This window comes from Podospora pseudoanserina (assembly GCF_035222485.1).
Source record: "Podospora pseudoanserina strain CBS 124.78 chromosome 7 map unlocalized CBS124.78p_7, whole genome shotgun sequence".
Lineage (NCBI taxonomy): Eukaryota > Fungi > Ascomycota > Sordariomycetes > Sordariales > Podosporaceae > Podospora > Podospora pseudoanserina.
In genome coordinates, this window is record NW_026946671.1 from 722385 (window position 1) to 748826 (window position 26442).

General features: G+C 52.9%; 7 protein-coding genes across 7 annotated transcripts; 5 read left to right on the top strand and 2 right to left on the bottom strand.

The window, feature by feature from the left end:
* Positions 1 to 1448: 1448 nt before the first annotated feature.
* QC764_709010 (uncharacterized protein) lies at positions 1449 to 5278 on the top strand (the record flags this gene model as incomplete). The annotated part of the gene is made up of 5 exons (XM_062950517.1): positions 1449 to 1828; positions 1882 to 2295; positions 2397 to 2710; positions 2785 to 4953; positions 5023 to 5278. The coding sequence occupies exons 3-5, from the start codon at positions 2685 to 2687 to the stop codon at positions 5276 to 5278; spliced, it is 2451 nt and encodes an 816-aa protein (XP_062796541.1). The 5' UTR covers positions 1449 to 1828; positions 1882 to 2295; positions 2397 to 2684.
* A 634-nt stretch (positions 5279 to 5912) lies between these two features.
* On the top strand, positions 5913 to 11670 carry QC764_709020 (uncharacterized protein). Its single transcript, XM_062950518.1, has 9 exons — positions 5913 to 7407; positions 7497 to 7679; positions 7782 to 7975; positions 8813 to 8853; positions 8953 to 9026; positions 9312 to 9398; positions 9461 to 9648; positions 9722 to 9778; positions 9927 to 11670. Exons 1-9 carry the CDS (start codon positions 6502 to 6504, stop codon positions 10078 to 10080), a joined length of 1884 nt encoding a protein of 627 aa, XP_062796542.1. The 5' UTR covers positions 5913 to 6501; the 3' UTR covers positions 10081 to 11670.
* Positions 11671 to 14807: 3137 nt separating this feature from the next.
* TOS9 (Gluconate transport-inducing protein required for gluconate-H+ symport) lies at positions 14808 to 16352 on the top strand (the record flags this gene model as incomplete). The annotated part of the gene is made up of 1 exon (XM_062950519.1): positions 14808 to 16352. The coding sequence occupies one exon, from the start codon at positions 14808 to 14810 to the stop codon at positions 16350 to 16352; it is 1545 nt and encodes a 514-aa protein (XP_062796543.1).
* Positions 16353 to 17186: 834 nt separating this feature from the next.
* On the top strand, positions 17187 to 19510 carry QC764_709040 (uncharacterized protein). Its single transcript, XM_062950520.1, is given in 5 exon segments — positions 17187 to 17817; positions 17831 to 18252; positions 18317 to 18663; positions 18825 to 19074; positions 19130 to 19510. The coding sequence occupies 4 exon segments, from the start codon at positions 18008 to 18010 to the stop codon at positions 19266 to 19268; spliced, it is 981 nt and encodes a 326-aa protein (XP_062796544.1). The 5' UTR covers positions 17187 to 17817; positions 17831 to 18007; the 3' UTR covers positions 19269 to 19510.
* A 58-nt stretch (positions 19511 to 19568) lies between these two features.
* Positions 19569 to 21934, bottom strand: MTO1 (Mitochondrial Translation Optimization; the record flags this gene model as incomplete). The annotated part of the gene is made up of 2 exons (XM_062950521.1): positions 19569 to 21772; positions 21831 to 21934. 2 exons carry the CDS (start codon positions 21932 to 21934, stop codon positions 19723 to 19725), a joined length of 2154 nt encoding a protein of 717 aa, XP_062796545.1. The 3' UTR covers positions 19569 to 19722.
* STE3 (a-factor receptor) lies at positions 20875 to 26015 on the top strand. The gene is made up of 2 exons (XM_062950523.1): positions 20875 to 24726; positions 24780 to 26015. Exons 1-2 carry the CDS (start codon positions 24069 to 24071, stop codon positions 26009 to 26011), a joined length of 1890 nt encoding a protein of 629 aa, XP_062796546.1. The 5' UTR covers positions 20875 to 24068; the 3' UTR covers positions 26012 to 26015.
* Positions 22483 to 23241, bottom strand: RIM1 (ssDNA-binding protein, mitochondrial; the record flags this gene model as incomplete). Its single annotated transcript, XM_062950522.1, has 2 exons — positions 22601 to 23241; positions 22483 to 22538 (listed from the first exon to the last, which is right to left on the bottom strand). The coding sequence occupies exons 1-2, from the start codon at positions 22974 to 22976 to the stop codon at positions 22483 to 22485; spliced, it is 432 nt and encodes a 143-aa protein (XP_062796547.1). The 5' UTR covers positions 22977 to 23241.
* Positions 26016 to 26442: the final 427 nt, after the last annotated feature.

Genomic DNA, 26442 nt, shown 5'->3' on the forward strand with positions numbered 1-26442 from the left:
AGGGAACCCTGCTCGGATACAGGAAAAACCATTGCGGGGAACCTTGACGGTTGGGATCATTTCTTGTTGTTTTTTCTCATCGGATGAACTGTCGCACACACACGCGGGATGATAAAAAGAGAGCAAGATGGTAGGTAGCAGTTTCATCTTGTGGAATTCATGCGACAGAGCAGTGAGATGATGTGCTGCTTCTCTGTGAGGCTGATGATTGCGTGGTGGTGGTTGGATAACCGCCCAGGGTTGTTGAAGAGGGAAAAAGAAAAAGCCAGGGTTAGGTGATGAAGGATAGTGTACTAGCGGGGCAGGGTTAGGGTGGTGGGTGGTAGGGCGGACAGGGATCTAAAGTGGTTGCAGATTTCAGCCTTCTTGGCGGCGAGGGGCGCCTTACTGGAAAGAGGATTTATCCCGGTTTGGTTGGAGTGTTCAATTCTTGATTCTTTCGCTGTAAGAAAGAAGACGAGGGGGGATAAGATGGGATGATTGATTGGATTGGGGAAAGGGGATGAATGGATGGGAGGGATTGAATGTTTTAACTGGTTCGGTTGCCCTGCCAATCAGTGGTTCACAAGCCCGAGTTTGAGGGAGGTGTGGTGTGTGCTCCTGATGCACGAAGCTGTTGCTGTTGGTGAGGTTTGGGACAAGCTCCTGTCCAGTCGATGTGGGGACTGGGATGACAGTCTAAAACTGGGAGTTTTTGTTGAAGTTGTTTCATCAGCCTCTTGAGGTTGCAGTAATTGATGGATTTGATGGAGGGGATAAGTTACCATGTGGGTGGTCTCGGCTGGGGAGGAGGTATATTTTTGGGTTTTGCATGAACTTGACGACGTCAGGGACGGGTGGAATATCCAAGTGGGAGAAGAAAATTAATTGAGAGAACCGGAGTCGGACAGAGTTTGGAAACCTGGGGGTTGTGTTTAATTACCGCTTGCTGCTCAGTGAGGCTTGAGCTGCGGTGGTGGTGGGTGTGTTTTCCAGGTACAGCAGTGACAGCACCGATTATGCGCCGATTTTTGCAGCTGCAAATACCAATGCAGGAACCCAGCGATTGCCACTGGATTGTCATGGGATGTCAATTGATTGGATTGGTCTCTCCTTTTTGGGGGGTTCATGGTTGGGAAGCAAAGACGATCACGAGTCCAGGGTTGGGAATGTTCTTTGCCGGCTGCGTCTGCGGGCGCTGTTGGGACTATGCTTTCTCTCTTTTGGAGGAGTTTGGCCGAAATCTTTCGATTGCTGCAATGAGATCAGAGTTATTTGATGTTTGACCTGTTGAATAGCAAGACTTATGAAGATGGGGAAAAGAAGATCGATGATGGAATAGGTACCCCACCACGTGCCTAGGCTGTGATCTCCACCCTGCCCATGTCTCCAGCTGCTGACTTGACCTTCTTGTTCACCACCAACTTCAGCCAGAAGCCCACTTCCAAGCAGGCTGCCGACAGGGGTCCTTTCTCAATTGACTCATTTGGCTTGATATCGTGCCAGATATCTGTGTGCCTCTTTTTTTCTCCTTCCGGTGATGTCGATCGAATAGGTATCGGATTCGATATCCAGATCAGTCCTGACGAATTGGGTACCCCCTCTGACATGCAGACCGAAGGACGAATTCCACCGCTCTCTCTCATTTCTACACATGCAGTGGCCAGCCTGCCGATGCGCAGTCTCGGCCTCGGACTGCAGCAAGCATGTCGGCACTAAAGCCGGAGCGGGGAAGACTTCGTCTCATCAAGGGCTCGGGTACCTGATAATTGGATATTGGAGGCTTGCATGCCTGATGCACTGCAGCACCTTCCCTCGACATTCAGGCTATCCATCCTGTACCCCCACTGTCTGATGGCTTGCTGAACTGCACACCGATCTATGTACTGACTGACCTCTCAGTTAGCTACCGCCCCGGTCCAACCTCGCACGCAACCTTTGAGGCACAGAGTACGTCTTGTGTCGCAGACTGCTGGTGTTTGTCTGAATTGCCGCCGTCCCAGCGAGTATCGCCAGAGTCTCTCTTGAAAAGAGCTCAGTTGATCGCTGCTGTGAACGTGAGCAGGGGGCAACCCGTGCCGCCAACCAGGGCCTCCAGGGCCCCTCGCAAGCAAATCCACTCGCCCTCAGCACAGACCCGACAATAATATATCTCGGTACATTTTGTTCCAACCAGGCTTTTGCATTTCCCGGCCCCCAGGGATTGAGAAAGAGATATATCCGCGCTGTGCTCCTTCACCGGGCTTGTCAAGGGTTTCTTGTCCTGTTTCGTTTCCCTCCTCTCTGACGATTGACGGTTATGCTCAGAACTGCTTGGTAGCTTGGCCCCGTTTCCTTACAACAAGCCTTGATGTCTCTTTGGCCCCGCGCAGACAACCTCGAAAAGCTGTTTACTGACCGTGCCCCTGGGATGCCAGATTTTAATGTTTACTTTGCTTACGAAACGAATGTCGACGACGCTTGGATACCCCTTATGAACATGGACATTGGGCCCTGATAAATTGACGAATACACGCCGTATCATCTATCCCGTGTCCCGCACACCTATCCTTCCTTCCCGCTCGTCCAACAAGAGCCTCTCCATCTCGAATCTGCCTATATTGCCACTCTACCCGAGCACCTTGGACGTCCGAAGCAACGCCGGTGGATTCTTACTAGAGCGCTCGGCCCATGAAAAAATACATTGAGAGAAATTTGAATCTGCTATGAGTGGGGATCAGCCAGTTTCCAGGTGCGCTCCCATACTCCCTCCCTTGAGTCGGTGGAAGGTATGTATGTTTCCGTGCTGATCTCAGGTGCCTGCAGCTTTGGCGACCCAGACGCTCAGCCGCCCACCCCTAAACAAACACCAACATTATCGATTTTCCCGAGTCCTCGTTTCGAAACACCAAAGAACAACGCGGGACGATTCGACGAGCCTGGAGGCTGGACTCCTCATTTTGCCGAGGATTACTCCGTCTTCAACTCGACCCCGGGGAACCTGAGGGACAGCCAGCATCCCTTTCCCGATTTTGGTCCAGCAACCCCATACCTTGGTTCGGCCCGCAAACGGACGTTGTCTACTGGGGAAACGTTTTCGCCCACCACCAACTTGCAGCTACCGTCTGTGGAACCGTCCGAGATCCTACGATCTTCTCCGAGCCAACTATCAACCCCAACCTTTCAACAGTTAACTCCCGCCAGCCGAAATTCAGATACAGCTGAGAGGACTTCAAAGAAGGTGCGGCGTGGAACAGTGGTTGAGCAATCTCAGGGACAAACAGCAACCCCGCCGCCCTCTGGCCGGAAGGGTGAACGGAAACTCGCTCCCAAACTCGATACGTCCGCCATGCAGAATGATCAGGGCTACGGCCACCCAGACTTTTTGGCGACTGCCCAGCCACAAATGGGCAACTTCGTGACCAACCCTGGCGACATGTTTTCTTATCCCTTATCAGCACCGGCCGCCGGTCCAGGATATGCACCACAGCGGTCGTTTTGGGACCAGGATCCCAACATGGGAGGAATGGAAGTTGATTTCAGTGCCAATGGCGCCAATGGTGGCGATATGTTCCAAAACCAGACACATCAACCTCTCACCCCAGTCGACTGGGCAAATGCCAATCTGATGCAGGCACAGGACGCCATGGTCGGTCACGAAAACGGTCATGTTACTACTGGAAATCACCAAGCTCCCCTTATATCACAGGCGCCCATGCCTGCCCTCGTAACTTCAGCCCCCGAACAAGCCATGTTCGCGGTTGATTATTCCACGACCATGGAAGACAACTTTGGAATGAACAGTAGCGGCGGCGCGGTAAATCCCGGGCTCATCTTCAGCCGGCCGCAGTCAGCCAACATGGATGCCATCTCTCATGACCAATCTATGCAAGTCCCTATCGCACCTCGCCGTCAAACGAGTCAAGACTTTGTCCAGCCAACGAGCAGGGCACCATCAGCGCAAAGAATAGTGACAACATCCCGAGGCGAGCTTCGTCGTTCGTCAAGCACGAGGACCGTGCCTTCAAGCAGACCAGACCGAGCTCTGGCTAGCTCACCAATCAAGTCGGTTGGACGACCTGGCCTCTCGCGAAGCTTCAGCGAAAATAGAGGGAAGAAGCAGTCGAGCCGACCAGCGCTGCCCACTCTTGCCCCAGCTCCTCGTCCACAATCACAACTGGTGAGCAACGCTGGCGTAGGTGCCAACCGGCCGATTATAAGCCAACCTTCCCGTCCAAGTGGAAGGACATCTCCCCTGAAAAGCCAGCAACACTCCCGACTTTCCAGCTTGACATCCATCCCAGAGACCTCGGGTCCAAGAATGCGAACCCAAGCGAAGTTTACCATTGATGCCAACGGCAGAGCAAGAGTGGAAACCACAGTCGTTGTAGAAACAGAAGAGCCAACCAGTGCAAAAAAGCGCCAGGGCTCCCAAGACGGCAGCCAACGTAGGAGGTGGACTCCTTCCGACGAGGAAGATGACTCTTCCTCTACCGATGACGAAGGCCCGATTATCATTCCTAGCAGAAACACCTCTTTTGCGCTCCCAGATCCGGTAAAACCCTCGATTGTCCATCCTTTTCACCGGGCGTCTCATACCGGCTCGTCGTACAGCGCTAGCTTCCAACACCAGGATGATGATAGCGATGGGGAGACGGTGGTGAATGTGAATGACCTCACGCCCACGGGAAAAGTGGCCGGAGACGCGATCAGTGAGCTGCAAAAGGTCAGGGAGGCACGGCAGCGGAGCGGGCAGTGGCCGCCGAGTTCTGCGCCAAAGGTGAGGAGGTCCTTTTCGGGGGTGGGGGGGTCGGGGAGTGCGAGTTTTGGGAATCATCAGCAGGGGGGTTACAGGGGGAGTTATAATAATAGTAGCTTGAGTCCGGCTAGCATGACGGAGGGGAGTCTGCCGACGCCGACGGGGGAGAGGGGAGGGGGGATGAGGTGCGTTTGTGGGAGGGTGGAAGTGGGGAGGAATGAGCTGTTGGTTCAGTGGTATGTTTGTTCCTTTTGAAGATTTTATGTGATGATGAAAGGGTGTGTGGGTTGCTAACATGGAGGCAGTCAATCGTGTGAGATGAACTTGCATGAACGGTGTGTGAATGCGACGGAGACGTCAATTTACATTTGTTCGTTTTGTGCGAATGTTACGACTGGGCATCCGGTGAGGGGTGGTGGTGGAGGGAGGGTTAGGGAAAGGGAGGGGACAGGGAAAGGGGGGCGTTATCATGGGCATGGGCATGTGCGGGTGGGAGGAGGGGGGTCGGGCTTGGGGATTACGAGTCCGTTGGCGCATAAGAATTTTAAGAGTTTTAGGTGATGGGGGGTGCGATGGTGGTTGGTTTTGGGATTGGAAATGAATAATGGATATGATGACAAGATAGGATTGGATGGGATGGGTCGGGAAAGGGATAGGATATGATATTTTGTACACGGTGAGAGTAAAAAGAAGTGCTGATGACGGTGGATTTTGGTGTTGTTTGACTTGTAGCAAGGCTGGAGTATTGTTGCTTGGTTATGGTGGCGGGCTAGAGTTATTGGAGATACCCTGATGTTGTATGTATTGATGTTTGATGGATTATGATGGGTGTTTGGTTGGTGATACTCCATATATTCACACATCTTTGCTCGCTTCTCCTCGATTTTCATATTGTTTGTCTCTGAGAACAAGGGGGGTTCTTCAGGGTTAGGGTTATTAGGTATGGGAACAGAAGGCTGACACGTGAAATGAGGCGATGCTAGTTCCCGGTGAGATTAGACTATAGAGAATTGGAATTTGTGACATTGACAGCTGTCTTGAAGGCTAGTTCAAGATGTCGGCAGGCCTGACTGCTGGCCATAGGGTGTAAAACGGTGTAGCCAAAGTTCAGCCTCCTAAGCCCACATCTTGAGTTTGAGACTCAACAATATTTTCTGTTCTTGGATGAGATTCTGATTGCAACGCCAAAATGACCGTTGGTGACACACCTTCTTCCCTCTCTGTTTTCTTGAGCGGGTGATATGTCGGGGAAGGTCACGTGAGCGCGCGTCGTTTGCTCCCCTGCCAGTTGTCCCTGCCTCGATTTACTGAATCGCGATCCACGTCACACATACCAAACATCTTCCCCTCCCAAAAAGGAAACAGCCCCCCACATTGAGGGACGTGAGGACAAAGCAACCACAGATACTCAGTGAGCCTCAAACTCATTCCCAAGCCCAATTAGACCTTTGTTTTTCTTTGCAAGCCTGAACCTCGACCTCATTCAAGCTGCAGTGTTGACGAAAAGGACACTGGAGTCGGTGTGTTAGCATTTACGACTCGGCTGCTCACATTTGAGAGGGAAAGCAGTTACATCGCGACCGCCAACGAGATATTTCACCTACCCGGTACCTATTGACTTCATCCCCGACCCTTTACTTTACACCTGAGCACACTATATCGCCACGCAACTCACAAACCCAAAAAAAAAAAAAAAAAACAAGGCATATACTTGAGAAGTTTCCAGCCTCTCATCTTCTTCCCTTTTAATCCTCATTTTCCCTCTCACTTCTGCCACACCGAACATGTCGGAAGAAAGGCAGGTCATCGACCTCGGCGGAAGCGACTCCGAGGATGAGGACCTTCGCATCGCCATCGCTCTCTCCCTCGGCCAGGACCCAGGTTCGCGACGTACCAATACTCCAAGGAAACACGAGACCATCGACCTGACCCTTGATGATGAGTCACCAGCCGCCGGGGACACTGCTGGACCAAGTCGATCTGGTGGTGAGGATACCCAGGATCGGGACCAGCCTGTCCCCGCAGTCATGACGACCTCGACTTCTGCCTCACAGCAATCTGATACTCCTACAGCCTCTCAGGCGTTAGCAACGGGCCTCTCGGCGCTCGGGTTGGACAGGAAGAAGATGGAGGAGGAAAGACTTGCTCGACTTGCCCAGAGGAAGAGAAAGGCATCACTTGAGGCGCCGGCTCCGTATTCCAGTTTGGACACCCGGTCGACTCAGATCCCGAGAATGTTGGGTGACGAGGGGATTTTTTCCCACAGCAAGGGTCGAGGGGATAAGAACGATACTGGCTCTTTATCTCCAGCAGTCAAGGCCAGTTCAAGAGGGATGGATAGCTCAGGGGGCAGTCATGGGAGCCCATGGGGGTTAGCAAATGCAGTCGAAAAATCAGTCAGTGACAGCACTCACAGTAATTCCAACCGTATCCTTCCACCCAGGTCATCTCCGACCAGTCATCAAGTTCAAACCCTCCCATATCCCCGCGGCGTCATCAAGAAGACTTGGATCTACCCAAGCTACCCGCGGGCTGGCGACGATGTCAAGATTGAAGAAGTCCTTCAGAAGGATATTCTCGAGCTGGCCGTTATCAGCTCGTTTCAGTGGGATGAGCATTGGATGCTGTCCAAGATTGATATCTCAAGGACTAAGCTGTATCTGATTGCTTTTGCGAAGAGTGAGGCGCAGGTAAGATATATACATACATATATATATCCCCACACACACCGGAATGGACCAGGACCCCGTTCATACTTACCAAGATATGATTTTTTTAGAAGAACGAGATGAGAAATAATGTCCCAAAGAGCAGGATCCGGTTTTGTTTTCCGACCATGCAGGCTGTGGGTGCGATGCATTCGAAGCTGATGCTGCTCAAGTATGAGGGTTATTTGAGGGTTGTGGTTCCGACGGGAAATTTCATGTCGTATGACTGGGGGGAGACGGGGACGATGGAAAATGTAAGAGTTGATGTGATTGTGTGTTTTGGGGTCGTCATGTCCTGTTTTTGGACCACCTGGCTGTATAATCGGATCATGAGGTTACTAACACGGGTTTCGTAGATGGTCTTCCTTATTGACCTCCCCAAGTTCAAGAACACGGAGGAGAGAGACGCGGTTCAGGGGGGCGGGCTCGGCTCCTTTGGCGAGGATCTGGTGTATTTTCTGATGGCTCAGGGGGTGGATCCGTTGTTGATCAATAGCTTGCGGAGCTATGACTTTTCGGAGACGAGGAGATATGGCTTTGTTCATACCATGTGAGTACCTGGTTTTGTATCTGTGTTTTTGTCAGCCTTTTTTTTTTTTTTTTTTTTTTTTTTTTTTTTTTTTGCATTGCGGGTAGTTTCCGTCTTGAAGCATTGCATATGTCTTCCAGCTGGTTGCCTGGGTAAGCTACCTGGTGGTAGACAGCTTCCGGAGGTTTTGTTTTTCCCATGACAGCATGGGAATGTCGGGTCATGATGACTGGCGGTTTGTGGAAGGCCAAGTGGTACACGACAAATGTAGTCTTGGGGGTAAAGACGGGGGCTTGTTGTTGATTCCTCGCTTCTTTTTTGCTCTTGTTATTCTTCTCGCGCCCGTCTTGTAACCTCTTACCGTCTCACTATCTTCTTCTACCCGGCGATCACTTGTTACGTCACAGGCAACACTTGTCTGGCCTGAAGATGGAGACATGGACTCCTGTGCCAAGCGGCCACATGGGCGGAGAAAAACAAAATGAATGGAGAGAGCTGGTGGTGATTGAGAGATAGAAAGGGCTGAGAGAGTAAAGGAAATTGGGGAGGTGCCCAAGTGGACGCCAGAGTGGATGTGTAGAGTCTGGGAAAGTCATCGGGAAGCAGGCTGGCCAGCAATTTGGGATGTGTTTTCCTCGTTCACAAGTCCCGGTTGCATCAACCCCCCAGTTTGAGGTTATATTCAGGGATCAGGAAACAGTATTGCTTACGTTCTGTTCAACATTCACACTCTTTCACTGGTACATTTCGCTTTCTACCTAGTCTTTTTACCACATCATCGAAGCAAAAAATGATTCCTTTTAGAAAAAGAAGAGGAAATCATCAAGGATGATAGCATAGGTAGCTAACTGCTTCTAGTGTCGGCTCTCATACCACGGATGAGGCTTGGAAAAGGACTGGTGAGTGTTGCTCGTCCAGGTCTGGCGATGGCCATCTATATGGCCGATGATCGGTGATGCGGCTCAAGGTTGGTGGTGATGGCTAACGGTCTGATGTAGGATACCCTGGCCTCGGTCGGGCAGTCGCCGCTCTCGGTCTCGCGTCCAGTGACCCCATCGAGCTCGATTACGTGGTATGTCGTCTCCCCCTTCCACCTTGTAGACCTAGATGAAGATCTAATGAAGGTTGTGCAGTGCTCTTCGCTCGGTTCTGTGAATAGTAGCGTGATCAACTCGCTCTATTACGCCTGTCAAGGTAGGTCGACTTGCTTCATGATACATTCATCACGACAACGACGACAACGACGGCAACGATGACGACTTGTTTTGTTTGGATTACGGGTCGTCCCAAGGTTACTGACAAACACACAGGCGACTCTGGCCTCAAGGAATTATCAACCCGAACCCCGGCGCACAAGAAAGTGTCTGACGATGACGTGTTGGATCATGTTAGGGTGTACTACCCTTCGGAGAGGACGATTGTGACCAGCAAGGGAGGGAGAGACGTATGTGGCTGCATGTCGAAGGTTTTCGGATGCTTCGCGTGACTGCTGACATTGTGGATTAGGGCGCCGGAACGATATGCTTTCAGGAAAAGTGGTGGAAGGCGTCGGGCTTTCCGAGGAAGGTGCTGCGTGACTGTCGATCGAGGAGGGAGGGAGTCGTAATGCATTCCAAGGTGGCGTTTGTGGGCCGGGGGGGAGGGAGGCGTGGGTGGGTGTATCTGGGAAGTGGGAACCTTTCGGAGAGTGCTTGGTAAGTTTGGGAGCATATGGCTGGATGTGGGTGTCGTTGTCGTGGGTGCGTGTGACTAACGTGATGATGGTAGGGGGCGGCTGACGAGGGAGAAGGTTGGCGGTGGGGTGAGACTGAACTGTCGGAACTGGTACGTGCTTTGTGTTTTGGGTTTTGTCAGGGGGAAGTGACCGTGCTTTGTTGGGGGGTGGCTTGAGGGGTGTGTTTTGTTGATGGGGCGATGGACTTGGTTAAGGAAAGACCATGGCTAACGACGGACCGGTGGGTTGGGTGTTTAGGGAGTGTGGCGTTATTTTCCCTGTTGAGTCATCACTGGCCGGGGGTGACAGCTGGGAGGCGTTTGAGAAGGTTGTGCCCGTGCCGATGGTTATGCCGGGGGAGAGGTTTGGGATGCCGGGGAGTGAAGGGGGGTTGGTGCCGTGGTTTAACTGACAGATTAGGTTCAGTGGGGGTATGCGATATCATGGGGCTTTATTGGCTCTACGATTGTTGGCCATGTTGGCATGGAGGTGATTCACCTGTTGTGTGGTGACGATGATACTGTATCAACAACTGAAAAACTCTGTTTCTGCGTGAGCACGATTTACAGAGGTACATGAGGGAGTCTCGATGCCTTGTTATAGGCGGTGGGGGGGTGGAGTCAATGTCACTGAAGTCTAATCAAGCAGAGTTTGTCTTCACAGGAGGGTGTCCACTTCGTTGTTGGGAAATAGGCGGACGGCGCGCGCATGAGAATCTTGAGGGTGAGTACATGTGTTTTTTGAACGTTGTTTTGGTGACGGCTTCAACCTAGGGTGGGCGCGGGCGGTGGAGCATGCTGTGGGTACCATCAGAGCCGGAGCCTGGGCCGTGTCATGATGGTAATCAGCTCGTGATATGGGATTAGGCGATATGCCAGTCGCTGACTTTGATAGGAGACATGAAGATCACGAAGATGATTGCATGCGCGGAGGGAGCGCCATGAGAGCAGAACCGGATCCGGCGAGATGCTGGTGAACAGCTCGTGGCGACAGGGCGATTAGGCTGGTGCGTTTGGGGAACATGGCACGCACAGTGAAGCTTGAACATCCCTGGCACGGAGGGGTTTGGTTGAAGTTCACGATTACGATTGCCTGCCGCGGGCTCTTGCCTTGAGGATGAGGCTCTGGCCTTGAGGACGAGGCTATGGAACAGCCTTATGGGGCAGCTAGCGCGGCTAAGAAGATACTCGAAGAAGACTAGCTCGATGGCTGGATTTGTGAGCACATCCAGCTTGGGCAGGTGGGCGGGTGACGACTGGGGGCGGCATACAGAGGAGAGCGAGTGGCTCACGACCTACCAGCTGGCAGATTTTGGGGAAAATCTCGGGACCGAGGAGCAGATGGATTTTTCCGGTCTGGGGGGTTACCTCGGTAACGGTTAGGCTTCCGGAAATCGTTATTGGGGAGAGAGTTCTGGACAGAGGGCCTTTTCGACGTTCGGGACGAGATGAGACATTACCACCGCGGTTTTGAACAGGAGCTTATGGGATGTCGAGGGCTCGTTTTGACGACGGCTTTGGCCAAGGGGGATTTGGGTGAGAATAAGTCTCAAAAGAGGCGTTGTGTGTATATGTGATTGGAATAGGGATTGGATGATATGGGCGTGTCAGGAGAGGAGGCAACTTGGCGCGAGGTGGAAGATGGGGAGAGGAGCAGTCACGGTAAAGGGAGGCGTGTTTTGGGTCCATGTCTGTTGTTTGGCCGTAATTTGTTTGAGCACAGGGGGTGAGCATTGCAGATTTTTGGACTACAGCGCCACGACTTCTTGGGGTAGACAGAATATTTCTCTACAAGTTTGGGGCTCATTTCTTTTGGTCGGGGGCGACGGAGTGTGGAGAGGATTGAACGTGGGTGCTTTACAAGATACCTTTGACTGTGGTGGCCCACAGGAGGCAGGACCTCGTGGTGCTCCACCCATGTCTCCGAAAAAGGAAGTGCTCCAGACATATAAATGGACCAGTTAACAGCTAAAAATACCACGCTTACCAGCCTTCAGTCACAGCAAGTACAGCAAGCTCCGGCCATGCTTTTACCCATGATTTTACAATGAAGATGTTTTATTGCCTTGGAATTAGCATAGGTCAGGGTCGATATGAGAAACTCTATTATTTAATCGCAGAATCTGCCATTTGGAGCTAAAGTCTTTTCTAACCACTTGAATGAATTATCCGCAAAAGTCTTGATGATCGAGGTGCAAGGAAAATTCCCCATGGCATCAGGCTTCTCAGGAAGTGAGGATTCAAGACATGGGTGGATCATGGGTTGTCCCGCCAACCAGCCACTATTTACTTAAAAAAAGGGGCAGACCCACTTTTTCTCCATGACAGCAATCCATGTATGACCTGAATCACCCCGTTTCCTGCAATGCGAACACAGGCAAAGATATTTGTGATACTAGACTTGAAATGTATCTTGATCTTCCATCCGCTTTGGAGCCGATGTTGTCTATTTCCTCGTGGAGCAACAGAATGAAACGAGACGGTTCTCCACGATGGCAAAGTTAATTAAAACTGACCTTGTTGGAATCATATCCTTTGACACTCAACGACAGTAGAGCACTTGATAGGTGGCCATGCTGTTTCCTTGATGGCCATATCTCCCTCCCTCGTCTTTTGATTGGAGAAGAGCATTCGGAATAGTGACCAGAACTGCAACTGCCAGATGCTGTTTGATCTGCCTGATTGTAAAGGCTCATTCTGCAAGAGGTAGAATCGGCTAGTTCGCATTCCACGCTGCTGTGATTGTCTACCTAGCTGCCCTGGTCTAGGACATATACTCTCTGAATCTGGTAGCGGATATGCTGAACAACATGTTAGGTTAGGTGGCGTTGAAAGAAACAGTCTGCTAGGGACCTGCCTCACGGAGCGTCCCGTGGAAAGCGTGTTGTTGATGAAACTCTTTCAACGGTACGTTAGTAGGTAGAACGGTCCACCAAAACAGTGTGGATTAGGTTTGGAATCGTATGAATTGCAACCTTTCCTTGCGATGTGTTAGGCTGTGTAGCGATCAACCATCGCAAAGTGCAACCAGGGCAACACGACCGGGCGCGAGGATACCTGGCTGCCTTTCAACAAAGGTGTTGTTAGCAAGGCTTGCCCAAATTTTCAAGCTGTCTTGAGTGTCGAAGACTACACATGACAAACCGTGATGGCTGAGTGTTTCTTACCAGGTAGGTACTGTCTCGCAGGTTTAAGCTTTGAGCAACAACTCCCTCCATCCTTCATGGTGCTCCCGCCATGGCCGTTGGAAGGCAGCCATGTTGATCACGTACGTGAGGCTCAATTCAATATTCAGCTTGATGCGCAAAGTGCCCGATGGGCAAACACATGTCACTTCCAGTGATAGGGCCTATCAGGCGGGGGACAGCGGGCGCAGATAGGTAAACTCCCAGACCCACTCGGGCTGGCTCCAAAGGGCGCAAGAGGCTGAAAAGCAGGCGCATTGGAAACTGGAAGTCGGCCCTCCACCAAAGTACCAAAGTACCTGGGCTCCGCTTGGTGGGGTACACCGCACCCAACCTCGAGTGGAGCTCGACGTGTAGACGTCGAAATAAGCTTTACACTAGTCAGGGATCCAAGTTCGGCCTCCATCTCCACCCCCGAGCACTTGCGACAGCAGGCATTCGATTTGGGTTTTGCGATGGGAACGGCTGAAATTTGTCCCTGAAATTATCAACGGAGTCACAAAGCCGCCAGGCTTCTCATCCCGTCCAGCATCCCCATGAGGTCTGGCAGACAGGGGTCGTAATAGCTGGCCAGTCTCCGCCTTGTGTTCCAGACGACGGCGTGATCCAGATGGAACGACGCCAATACAGCCCGGGTATGCCCATCTTACGTCACCGTGCTGTCCCGACCGATGGTGCCCTGGAAATGATCGAATAATGCCACCTTACGACCAAGACAGCATAGTCCACTGCCTCGTATCTGAATTTGGGCTTTTGGTAATCGCCGGCCATCTGGGCCGACAAAAGGAGGCCATCACAGGGAGACAGGAAACCCATCTTCAAGCTCGGTCAGCACCTCATGGCAGTGACTAACGCAAGGAACCCGTCAAGAATACAATATACTTCAGGTTCCTGAAAGTCAATAAAGATGCCAGGGATGTCTGACAAGCAAGAGAAACCCTTCTGCAGAGAACTACGGGTAGGCGGTAGGGACGGGACGCAGAAGCTTGATCCTGAGCTTTCGCAAAGAAGCTTGACGCCATCTCCCTTTTGCTCGTTCGTCCGAAGGCCAAAGGCAACATAGTCGAGTTTGTAGAATACCGAGATACCTATATGAAGGCGCTCCCCTCGAGCTCTTCTGTTCCGTCGACACCCTGCCAGCGCAAAAGGCACGCCAATCTTATCAACGCACGCGCCCGCAGCAGAGGCCAAAGCGAGGGCGAAACCGAAAGGGCCGAAACGACCAAGACGGGCGGGGGGAATACGATCGAGCAAGGCCCCTCGATCCTCGCTCAGCGGACAGTCCGGACGCCCCGCTGCCTGGTTGGGAGTTCCGATAGCCTACCTAGGTACCTAGGTAGTTGACCCGCACAGGCAGATAGGTGCGCACTGTAGCAGACGATGCCTGCTCTGGGCAGGCTCGTGGAGAGACATTCTCAGCAGCATCTGTGACAAGTGGGCGGTTGATACTTGATATTGGATAGTATTCATGATAGATGGAAACCCAAATCCTTTATTACCTGCATGTCCGAAAGCCAATTCATAAAGATTCAGTTTGCATCGTCCGACGGTGCAGCGGATGAACTCTGGGGTGTGTACAGTGCCAGCGCCTTCAAGCGGTGCTTTCTCCTTCCAGTCCCGTTTCCCCCTCCTAATCTTTTCGGTTCGGCACTGTGTAGGCACTCACCACTCCACTTACTGTCTCCCCCAAAGGTCTTTTTAGTTCGGCGCTATGTAGGCAATCACCACTCACCACCCCCGCCACCACTCACCACCCCCCGCTTACCACATTCCCACTTACCACTGAACACGTACCCACTTCCTACTGCTGTCGTTCGGTGTCGTTGGCTGCTGCCATCACTTAGGCTGGTCTTTTCCATCTCTATAATTAATAGGCCTCTCTCATTTCTCCCTCCTACAACCTTCACCTTTCCATACCTTCTTACCGTTCCAATTTCCACCCCACAGCTCGTACAATGTCGAGTCGCGCATCTAGCACATCATCGCCCGTGGTGCCATTGGAGCCCACATGGACAGGCTTCATACCAGATACCGGCAACGCGCTTGCCATCGTGGAGGCTGCTCTCCGTGGTCACCTCAGTATGATTCCGCGGCGCCCTCACGACAAAGAGCGCGACGAAGTCATCCGAAGCGGCAATGTGTTTCTCTATGACCTGAATACCTCGGGCATCAAGCGCTGGACTGACGGCCGGGACTGGAGTCCTAGCCGCATCCAACATAATTGGCTCGTTTACCGTGAGATCGATCGCCAATCCAACGGCAGGAATAAGAAGGCAGCGAAGAAGGCGGAAACCGGCGAAATCACCACCGGCGGAATCACCAAAAAGGCACCCAGCTCTGCCCGCAACAACACGCAGAACATACGGGGTCACGGCGCTGGAAACCGAGAGGCTGCCGCCGGCAGGGTTATCGAGCTGGCGAATGGAAAAAAGGTCCCACACGAAGGCGAGATGGGCATGCAGAAGCTGATAGGCTCGCTGGTTGGGGGCTATCCCTTCAAAAAGGGAGGTCTGATCAAGCGAACCATGAGTTTCGAGTCGGAAAAATTGCATCTGCAGCTGGTCACTTACATGAGCATGGAAGACTATGCGTCCGGGCTTTACAGCACCCCCTATCAACACGCTCACATTCGTGACTGCTTCCCCCGACAAGAGCTGCTCCAAAGTAACTTCCGCTTCTTTTACATGGACGATCTGGGGCTCTTCGAGCCCATGTATGAACCAATGCGTCAACAACTAGCCTATCACCAGGCTTTGATCGCGAACCCGCCGGGCGCGGCCGTTTTTCACCCCCACTATGGTCTGGTCCCCCACGGCATGCCTCCTCCTGGTCTGGTTCCCCACGGCATGCCTCCTCCTCCTCCTCCTCCTCCTCTGGCTCCCCACAACATGCCTCCTTTTGCTCTGGCTCCCCACGACACGCCTCCCCACGGTCTGGCTCCTAACGGCATGCAGGCCAGGATGCAGGCCGGGATGCACGAGCAACCCCCAGCACTTGACATGGTCAACTACCCCATGCAGGATCACAGCAACCCTCATTCTCCCGACTACCGACAGGATGCTTACACTCTGGGCAGCACAGGCCAGCAGGCTCAGGACGTTGGTGGTCAAGAGCCGAGGAGCTCGCTGGTTGGTCATCCAGCCTTGCAGACTCAAGCCGAAGATTATGGCGGTGTTCCGGATGCCCCATTTGGCGACAACTATGGCGCTGGCATGGCTGTAGACTACCACTCTCCCATGTACCAGCCCCATCACTTCCCCAGCATGCAGTATGGGTCGCACGCCATGGATCAGAATGCCTACCCCGGACAAGAAGGAACGTATCCGTCGCGGAACGGGTCCTATGATGGGGCAGACGGGGCCTATGAGGCTAGGGACATGGCCTATGCGGAGGGGGACATGGCCTATCCAGGACAGATTCTGGTGGACTATCTTGAAAACAACAACCAGCATCTCCCACAGACACCTGACAGCAACCACCTTCCTCCCTCCAGCACCTAGTGCTGATGATGATTACATGACTACATGACTGCACGACTGCATGACTCTATGACTGCATGACTGCATTGACAATCAGGGAGGGACGGCACCATTGCTTTTGAGAAGTGGTTGGAGTTGTTGGAGTTGGACTGGACGAACAGAGTTGGGGATGGATACTTTGCTTTTTGCAAGCTTGTTGCGCATGGAGGAGCTCAAGCACACTACACACACACACACCACTGTTAGGGGAGCAATTGGAGGGTCTTGCGAGCTGACCCTAGCATGAGGGAGTCCCGAGCCCACACCGCAGTGGCAGCGATACTATGTATCTTTTCTTGCTTATATTTCGTTTTGGGCAGTTTTTTTCTTCAGGTTCGGATCTCCGGATGGGCGTGACGGAGAACAATGCGTTACTTGCAAAGGGATACCCGGCGTCTCTCCCTGATTGATATTTATTCTTGCTTATAGAGTGCGAGTTGGTTATTTTCGTTTCTGGGGCGAGGGAAAACAAAAATAAGAAACAGTACTACTTTGTCTACACACAGATAGATCGGATCCTATAGTCTCAATCACAGTTTCAGCGAGAAGCCTCCCGTTCCCCTCCCCTCTGGTGCCGTGTGTGAAGGAGGTGATGAGTCTTTGTGTGTTGGGCGCGCAATCGTGCTCAGACATTTGTTCCACCAACGTCATCGGACGGTCATCGGGCGAAACCTGCCGACATGACGGGCCCCGCTCTAACGGATGTAGTCGGCCGGCGGCCGGCTTGGCCGCCGGCCGACAGACTGGTGCACAGACATGGTCTGTGCTTTATGGCTCCATCAAGGAAATGCACATGCATCCCGATCGCAAAGAGCAGGAATTTCCTTATGGTCTGACGAGGTGACTTGGGCATTTGTTACTATCGGCCTCGCAACGATTTCGTTTGTTTTATTGAGCTAATCAGGACAGGAACAGAGAGGGCGAGTTTGAGTGGTTGTTGTGTTGGAAAAAGTCTTGGCTGTGACGACAACGAGGGAAGGTGAAGCAGGAGGAGATATCAACGGCAGGTCGGGTTTTTTTTGGGGGGTTGTTGCGCGCTCTCTCTTTTGACCCGCATCATCTTTTTATTTTATTTTTTTAAACCACGACATTAACCTTGAGGCCTTTTTGAAGCCGGTCCCTCATTCCTTTTCTTTTGAGGGAACAACCTGCCTACCTACCTATCTACATCAGACGACAGTCTCCAAGTTTTTTGCGCGCGCGAGCAATCATTTGCGCTGGCCAGGGGGCAGTCTCTCTCTACCCATCATCCGACGGTTCAAACCTTGAGCTTTGTGGGGGTGGGGGAAAACGACCCTGTTAATTGGCTTTTCCCAACGATACGGGAATTCAGGGGATAGGAAAAAGTCAAAAAAGAGGTTTACCGACGGGACGGGGCCGGAACGAAACGAAACGAAACGAAACGACAAGAACAACGGACGGGTGTGTGGTTTGGATTGTTTTTTGTTTTTTTTTTGTTGTTTTTTTTTTGCGTTGGAGCTACTGTGTAAAGTCACATACGGTACTCGGGCTGTCTCTCTCTCAGACACATATCAGGGACAGTACCCTGCCCTTGTCAGTTACCTTACCCGAAAAGCATATTTCCCGAAAGTCAAATTCAAGACTGACGAGAGAACAGACGAAAAAAGGAAGGAATTATGATTTCTTACAGCTTCAGGGGTCTCGAGAGAGGTGGTGGTGGTGTTGTGGCGAGGTTATCGTCGACGAGTCCGTTTCTGGCAGTGAGAGGGCTGTCGAGCATTGCGTTACAGAGGAGGGTTTCGGCTGTTGTATCAGGTCAACAACCGCCACCACCGCCGCCGACAAGGTCAGCATCGTATCAATCGAGCAACCTGCTATTTCGAACATTCACCATGTCCTCCCCCCCGCTCCGGACAAAAGAGTAAACCCCCCCCTCCGCCCCCTCCCCTTCTTTTTGGTTACCCCCTTAACTAACATCTCAACAGATCCAAAATCCCCAAAATCCTTCATCCCTCCACCCTAACGAAAAAGCTCCAGTCCAAGCTGCCGGCTGCTATCGTGCCGCAAAAGGAGAATATTTATACTGTCCCGAATATTCTGACGTTTTCTCGGATCATCGCAAGCCCCTTTATCGGCTATGCCATCCTACACGATCAGCACGCCCTCGCTCTGGGGCTGTTTGCCTACGCGGGTGTCAGCGATGCGCTTGACGGGTGGATCGCGAGGAGGTGGAAGTTGCAGACTGTGGTGGGGACGGTGATTGATCCGATGGCGGACAAGATGTTGATGACGGTTTTGGTTGTGGCGTTGGGGATGAAGGGGTTGTTGCCTGGTGAGTCTTTTCTTTTCTTCTTTTTTTTTTTTTTGGTTCCCCTTTTCTTGTTGCTTCCAATTTTAACCCGGTTTTGGTTGCCCCCCCCTTTTTTTCATGCGGTAGCCTGGTTTCAGGGACTAAAACGTGATAACATGAGCTAATAATGGAGGAAACAACAGTATGGCTAGCAGTCCTCATCCTGGGCCGGGACGTCGCCCTCGCCATCTCGGCAATTTACTACCGCTGGATCTCGCTGCCTCCTCCCAAGACGATGGCAAGATACTGGGATTTTAGCCTGCCGAGCGCGGAGGTGAGGCCGACGTTGATTAGCAAGTTCAATACGTTTTTGCAGTTGGGGCTGATGGGGTTGACGACGGTGGCTCCTGTTGTCACGGCTGTTGATTTTAGTCAGTCGTTGACGGTTTTGCAGTAAGTTTCTTTTCTGGGAAGAGGGGGTTAAATTGCTGATGATTTGGGATGATAGGTACATTGTCGCCACGACGACGGTTTGGTCGGGCGCGAGTTATGTGTTCAGCAAGGATGCGGTCAAGATTCTGACGCAGCCGGAGAGCAAAAAGGAGAAGGAGGTTGTGGTGGGGGAGGAGGAGGGGAAGAAGAAGTAACTCTGAGAGAGAAGGGTGTTGGGGGAGAAGATGAGGGTGAGGCAGTTGGGGAGGAAGGAGAGGGAGGGTTAGGTGGATGATGTGTGTGCTCTGTGTGTTTGGCGAGATGGGGCAGGGAGTTTAGGGGGTTTTCGTGAGTATTGTACATATCCCTATTGCGAGCATTAGCCTTGCTTTGCCCTTGTGGAGCATTCTTGTATATAGACCGTGAACTACATTAAAAAGTTGAATTTTCGTTTACAGTTGCTTGTATTGTTGTCATGTTATATACAAGATTCGAAACCCCCCCCAAAAAAAAAGAGAAAAAAAAAACGCCGACGCCATGTTTTCTTCCCATCTAGCCCACCCATCCGAACCGATGCCTTGCTTTTAATTCCTCAGCAACCGATATATACAATATCCTACAAACACCCTTTTCTTTCCTACCTTCCTTCAACCCTTCATCTCCCCAACCCTAACCCTCCCTCCACAGCCCCCATATCCTCCCCTTCCTGAAGGCCGGGCAGTTCCAAATCCAGCGCCTTGCTCCCCTTCCCCCACCCCCGTTGGTAATCCCCCCCACCCGTCTCCTCACATGCCGCAACAACATCACGACCCCATTCGGCGTCACGCCCTCCACCCTCCTCGCCTGCCCTATGCTTTCCGGCCGCGTCTCGTTCAGCTTTGTCTGTTCAGCTATGCTCAACCCAGTAACGGTGGTGTAATCGAGATCGGTCGGCAGCAAAAGATGCTCATCCCTCACCGCCCTGGCCGCCTCGGCAAGCTGAAACTTGACAAACGGCTCGTACACCGCCTCGATCGCGACCCTCTCTTGGGTTTTGGGGGGGAATTCCCCTACTGCGGCGAGGGTGGGTTCCAATGCAGAGACAGAAGATGACAAAGGGGGAGGGGAGGAAGACGACGAGAGGTTGGTGGTGGTGGCGTGCTCGTAGATTTTGCGAAGCATTTGTATACCTGACACCTTGACCCCGTTGATATCGGAGTTTGTTTGTGGGAGCGGGTGGGTGGTTGTCCACTGCGGGGATGGCAAAATCGTGCTTTCGAGGAGGGAGTATAGGGCTGTAGAAGAGGACGAGGTTTCGAGGTAACTTTCCCAGCGGGAGGGGGAGATGACACCCCAGGAGTGGCCTAGGGGTGTGAGTCTTGCATCTGCGTTGTCTGACCGGGTGCGGAGGCGGAATTCGCTTCGGGAGGTGAACATCCTGTATGGTTCCGACACGCCCTTGGTGACGAGGTCGTCGATCATTATGCCGATGTAGGCGTCGAACCGGGAGAGGGATACGGACGGGAGGTTGAGGGCTGTTCGGCCGGCGTTGATGCCAGCGATGACGCCCTGGCCGGCGGCTTCCTCGTAGCCGGTCGTGCCGTTGATTTGGCCGGCGAGAAAGAGGCCCGAGATGTGCTTTGTTTCGAGGGTGCGTTTTAGAGAGCGGGGGTCGACGTAGTCGTATTCGACGCCGTAGCCGGGCTGGAGCATCGTCACGTTCTCGAGGCCGCGGATGGTGCGGAGGAGGGCTTCTTGGGCGTCGGCGGGGATGGTCATGGAGAGGCCGTTGGGGTAGATGACCTCGTTGTCGAAGCCTTCGGGCTCGAGCCAGACGATGTGGGAGTCTTTGTGGCCGAAGCGGATGATTTTGGACTCGAGGGAGGGGCAGTACCGCGGCCCTTTGACCGTCTCGCGGATGTGGATGGTTCTGTCGAGGTTGGCGCGAACGATGTCGTGGGTGGAGTGGTTGGTGTAGGTGGCGTGGCATTTGAGCTGGTGGCCGTCGACGTCGACCTTGTCGTTGAGGTAGCTGAAGGGCATGGGGGGGTCATCGCCGAGCTGTTCTTCGAGAATGTCCCAGTTGATGCTGCCCTTGGCTAGGCGTGGTGGCGTGCCTGTTTTGAGACGGCCGAGCTTGAAGCCTGCTTCGCGCAGGGATTTGCTAAGGCCAAAGGTGGCTTCCTCGCCCATTCTACCTGACGGGTAGGCTTCGAGGCCGATGTGGATTTCGCCTCCTAGGAATGTTCCTGTTGTAATAACCACCGACCTTGCCGGTAATACCTCCCCTGACTCTAGCCTCACACCAGTAATCTTGCTCCTTGCGCCCTCTGCCCTCTCTTCTTCGGTCAGACCAGCGTCGGAGACAATGATATCCTCCACCTTGCCGGTGACCACCTCCAGGTCCTTGTAGTTTGTCAACTCCTCCCTCATATGTTTCTTGTACAACGCCCGGTCGATCTGCGCTCGCGGTCCCCACACTGCCGGTCCTTTCCTCCTGTTCAGCACCCGAAACTGCAAGCCAGCCTTGTCGATTATCCTCCCAGCCAACCCGTCAAGCGCGTCGATCTCTCGGAGAATTGTCCCCTTTCCGATCCCGCCGAAACTCGGGTTACAGGAGCATACTCCCAGGTTCTCGAGGCTGGGTGTGACGAGGGCGGTGCGGGCTCCTGCTCGGGCTGCGGCTGCGCTGGCCTCGGCGCCTGCGTGGCCGCCACCAACGACGATGACATCGAATGGTCTGTTGGTGTATTTATGTTAGCATTCGTCTAGACACACAGGCGCGCGCGCAAACTGACCTGGCGGCAACATCCCCCACTGTCGCAAAGGCCCTCCTTAGCTGCACCGAACGGCCAACTGGTGTTCGGCCGAGGCCCTGTGGAAGCCAGAGCTTCGTCATCATCTTGAAGGGTGCGCCCAGCCTTGGCGATTAGCTACCGTAGAGAACAAAAGAATGGAAGACGGGGGGGCGGCGTCACGATATTCGGCGCAAAGGTGGGCGGTTGGGAATTGAATCTCTGGAAAAATAACTGATAAGGAGTGCCGGGATGCGATAAGCGCTCGGGCCACCTCGATGTTTGCGCCCAATGATTTTCACCTCGACAGTGACAACGTCTCTGCTTTGCTCGGGAATAAAATCACTGTTGCAAGCGAGCCTATTATACGTGCAGGTCGAATGCGTGTTCATCGTAGTTTCAATTGAATCTGACAAAAAGAAAAAAAAAACGGTATCACAATTGGTTGGTAGTTATACAAGGCCGCCTCCAGCCCACTTGCCTGTCTCTGACAGGCATGGCTTTTCAACCAGCCAGAATGTACACACAGCGGAGAAATATTTGAGCCCCCAGTCTACCTTGCGCAGATCGCATCCATCCATTCCAGAACACATCATATCATCACATAGAGCCCGCTCATCCATATCATAGCTTTCTAGACTGTGCCTTACTGCGCCTACTCCTCAGCCGGAGCATCGCGGTTGGCGGGGCGGCGAAGAACCTCAAGGGCGCCTATGTTTGACAAACCGGCATTAGTTTTTGCAGAAGAGGCGAGAAAAGAAAGATAGACGTACGCTGCACAACACCCAAAGTTCTGACGGGCTTGCCCTCGGCATCCTCGTACGTGTCGATAGACGCCTGGCCCTCGACCAAGACCATGGTCCCCTTCTCGAGAGACAGGTAGAAATCACGGGCGTTGGTGCTGGTGGGGAAGACGGTGATGTTGAACCAGCTGGTCTTCTTGTTCTCGCCAGACCCGCTGTTGGAGGCTACGGCGTAGCGGAGGTACTCTTTGCCGTTGTTGCTGGCGCGGAGGTCGGGGGTGTCGGCGAGGTTGCCGACGATGGTGATTTTGGCATAGGGGCGCTGGGGGGTGGAGGAGAAGGCACGGGCAGCAGCCACCTGGGGGCGGGCGGCGGCGCGGGAGACGGAGCGGAGGAAGGCAGACATGTTGGGCTGTGGCTGGTGACTGGTTTGATATGAAGATGGCGGGGATGATCTGGATGGAATGCAGTTTTTGGTTTCAGAGTGATATCAGCGCTATCGATATCGTGTTGTGGGTTCTTCACTCAAACCCCTGTCCAGGTCCACGGTCGCGTCAAACGGCGCGCGTGGGGGACCGTGCGTCGAAGCTGTGGAGCTGAGCTGCCGAACTCCCAGGTGCTCCGTGGGTTCCAGGGTTAGCCCGAGCGGTGTCATACCCCTGACTCCTTCCTTTTTGGGATTCATCTTCCTCCTCTGCTCACTCTTACTATCTCTCTCACTCTTCTCTCACTTGCGGAGCATCATGCGACCGACTTGCTCTGCTGGGTAGAAAGTCTTCTTATTCAGTCGAGTCTCAATAAAACCCACACCTGATCTTTCACACAATAAGCAAAAACGGGGCTGACCAATTCATAGGCACCACCACCTCGGCGATACTCCGTGCTGGAGAGACATCATCAGCAAACAACATCATGGCCAATTGATGATTCTCGATGATGAGTCGCATGTTCCCTGCCAATTGATCAGAAGTAAATTTAGATGCCGGGAACCACAGCTTCATGTCATGGATCTAGGTCCAGGAGCTGGCCCACCGGTCTTTGTTGATGCCAGGCCGAGACCCCTTTTCAGCTCCTGAAAGCTGCCCACTTTTGGGTCTGAATAGACTCTGAATAGATCAATAGACACAACATGGCGGTCTCAAGCTCCCACTTTGCAACTTCACCACCACTTTTATCACAATAAGGAGCTCGGTTCGCGAATAAGTCAATAAGATGGCCAACACACCGAATAACTGAATAGCCCATGGCACGCACATAACCGTCCTGCCGGTTGCACCACATGGCAGCCGATCTTGTTCCTTTACTCTTTTCTTTATCCAGATCTACTACTTTCACAGCTTGACTGAGATCTTGACCTCTACTCTTACCTCTTCGTCATCATCGCCAAGATCGCTTTGCGGAATACCATCACTCTCAGCCTTGACCGTCAAGAACATCACTCAACAACCTCACCAGACCAGGAACCTCCCTCGCGAGCACCGGCAGCACAAGTTGGAACATGGCACCCCCAACACCAGAGGAACTCGCCACGCCAGGCTTCAACAAATGGTCTCTCTATGGCTTCACAACAACCCCGGAAGAGAGGATCGGCCCCGACGAGCCCTACACCTACCCATCCCTCCAAGTGAACCTCTTCTTCCGCGTCTTCCTCGGCCTCGCCTCCCTCTTCATCACCTGGGTCCCAGCCCGTCTCCTCTTCCGCAGCGGCGAGTTCGCCGGCACCGTCCTCTGCGTCATCACCATGATCCTCAACTTCTTCGCCGTCGTCAATGCCCTCATCTGGCGAGACGACAACGTGGAGGAGTGGTTTGCTGGCTACGGGTGGTGTGACATTCAGACATACCTCAAGTTTGCTCTCGACACGGCCTTCAACATCTGTCTCTTTGAGATCATGCGGGGATTGGCGAGCAAGGTGGCTATGAACAGAGCTACTGCCTTGACGTCCAAGGAGAGGAGACGCAACAGGATTATTTCGGCGGCGGTCATCTTTACGGTGCCGGCGGTGCAGATGATTCTCACCTACTTCGTCGCGGTGGGCCGGTATAATGTATCGACACTGGTCGGGTGTGGGGTTTACTACTTTCCGAACTGGGTCTTCTTGGTGTTTTTCATTTTGCCTACGCCGATATTCTCTATTGGGGCGGCCATCATGGCTTGTAGGTTTTCTTCCCCTTCTGCCACTTTGTACACATCCTAACAAACATCACAGGCCTCACCTTTTACCGCTACCGCCTCATCATGCGCGCGTCCAATAAAGTGATGCAATCCCGCGACAGCGTCGCCGCCGCGCGCCAATCCCGCGTCCGCAAGAAGCTTTACTTTCTGACCCTCACCGTCATCGTCGTCGTCCTCCCGCTCATCCTCATCTTTTTCGTTAGAAACCTAAAGGTGGGGAGCCCATGGGACTTGTCTTATGACTTTGCCTCCTTCCACTATGGTCCCGACCCCTTCAACCAGTGGTTTGTCTCGTTCACCACATCAGAGTACATGAACTTTCAACAGCTGAGCATCAGCTTCATCCCCGAAGTCACGGGCATCTTGCTATTCATCCCCTTTGGCACCACCCCCGAGGCCCTCAACTCTTACCGCCGGGGCCTTCTCTTCCTTGGGTTGGGGTACATCTTCCCTAAGTTACGAGAAGAGATCCCGTTGTACCCCAGCCCCTCCTCTTCAAGGGGCAATTCGACCAGCAACTCAAGAGCATCATGGTGGTCCTCCTTCCTCCGCCCCATCCGCGAAAACGCATCCTCTTTCATCGCGTCCCGCCGCCGGTCGACGACCACGACGGGTATGTCCAACAACAGTTCAAGAAAGGGATCTATCCTCCCCACCGCGGAGCACCATAGCAATTCCACCTCTTCCCGGTCAACCTCTTTGCTCGTCAAGGAAAAAAGTACCAGCAACAACAACCCCTGGCCAGATCTAACAGCAGAGGAAATCGATCATTACAACAACCCGCACTTTCCTTCTTCTTCTTCCACTTCTACCTGCCCCCCAACGGGACGGAATCCTTTTCTGATGGCAACCGCCATACCACTCAACGCCACGCCCCTCCCATCTCGACTTTCTACCGTCCTCCCAAAGAAAAAGACCACTACTAGTCCCATTGAAGAGAAAAAAGTGGTTGACGTTGGGAGCGAGGATGTAGCGGAGCCCTGGGACGTGGGGCATCAGGCTTCCAATGTTGAGTTTGATACGCAGGTCTGGGTTGGGAATCCTAGGTCGGGGAGTCAATTGCCTTTGCCGAGTCCGGCGAGGTTTCAGCCTGTTGTGACGACGATTACTGCTGGTAGTGGGGATGGGGATCTTGAGGCTGGGGAGCATCAGCAGCAGAGGAGGGGGGTGGTCAGGGTTGAGACGAGGATTGCGCATACCCTGGAGCCGAGAGAGGAGGGAGAAGAACAGGTCGTGACGGTTACGACGCCGACACATGCGAGTTAGGTGCTTGTTGTGGAGAGGTCGTTGGTTGTTGTTAGTGGGTTGTGGGGGAGGGAGGGAGGAGGAGTTGGGCTGGGGGAGGGGTATTGGGGTGTTTAGGGGGATATCAGGGGTGGGTAGATAATGGGCCGCTATATAGCTATTATTGTTTCCTTGAGTCTTTTATTGTGTTTCTTCTTTTTTGTTTTTTTTGTTGCTTCATTTTCATGGTGAAGAGGGGTCCGTTTACACAAGGCTGACCAGAATAGTGCGGCATAGCATTTCATTACATATTTCTTCTTCTGCCAGCACGTCGAGGGCTGGTTTTATGTGTCTATAGACAGATAATGTATCATAACACCAAGCTAACCTTGTCGACTTTGCACGGCTGTCAACTATGCCATTCACACTCCAATATCTTGCTGGATTACAGGTGTGAGATATTGTACATTTAT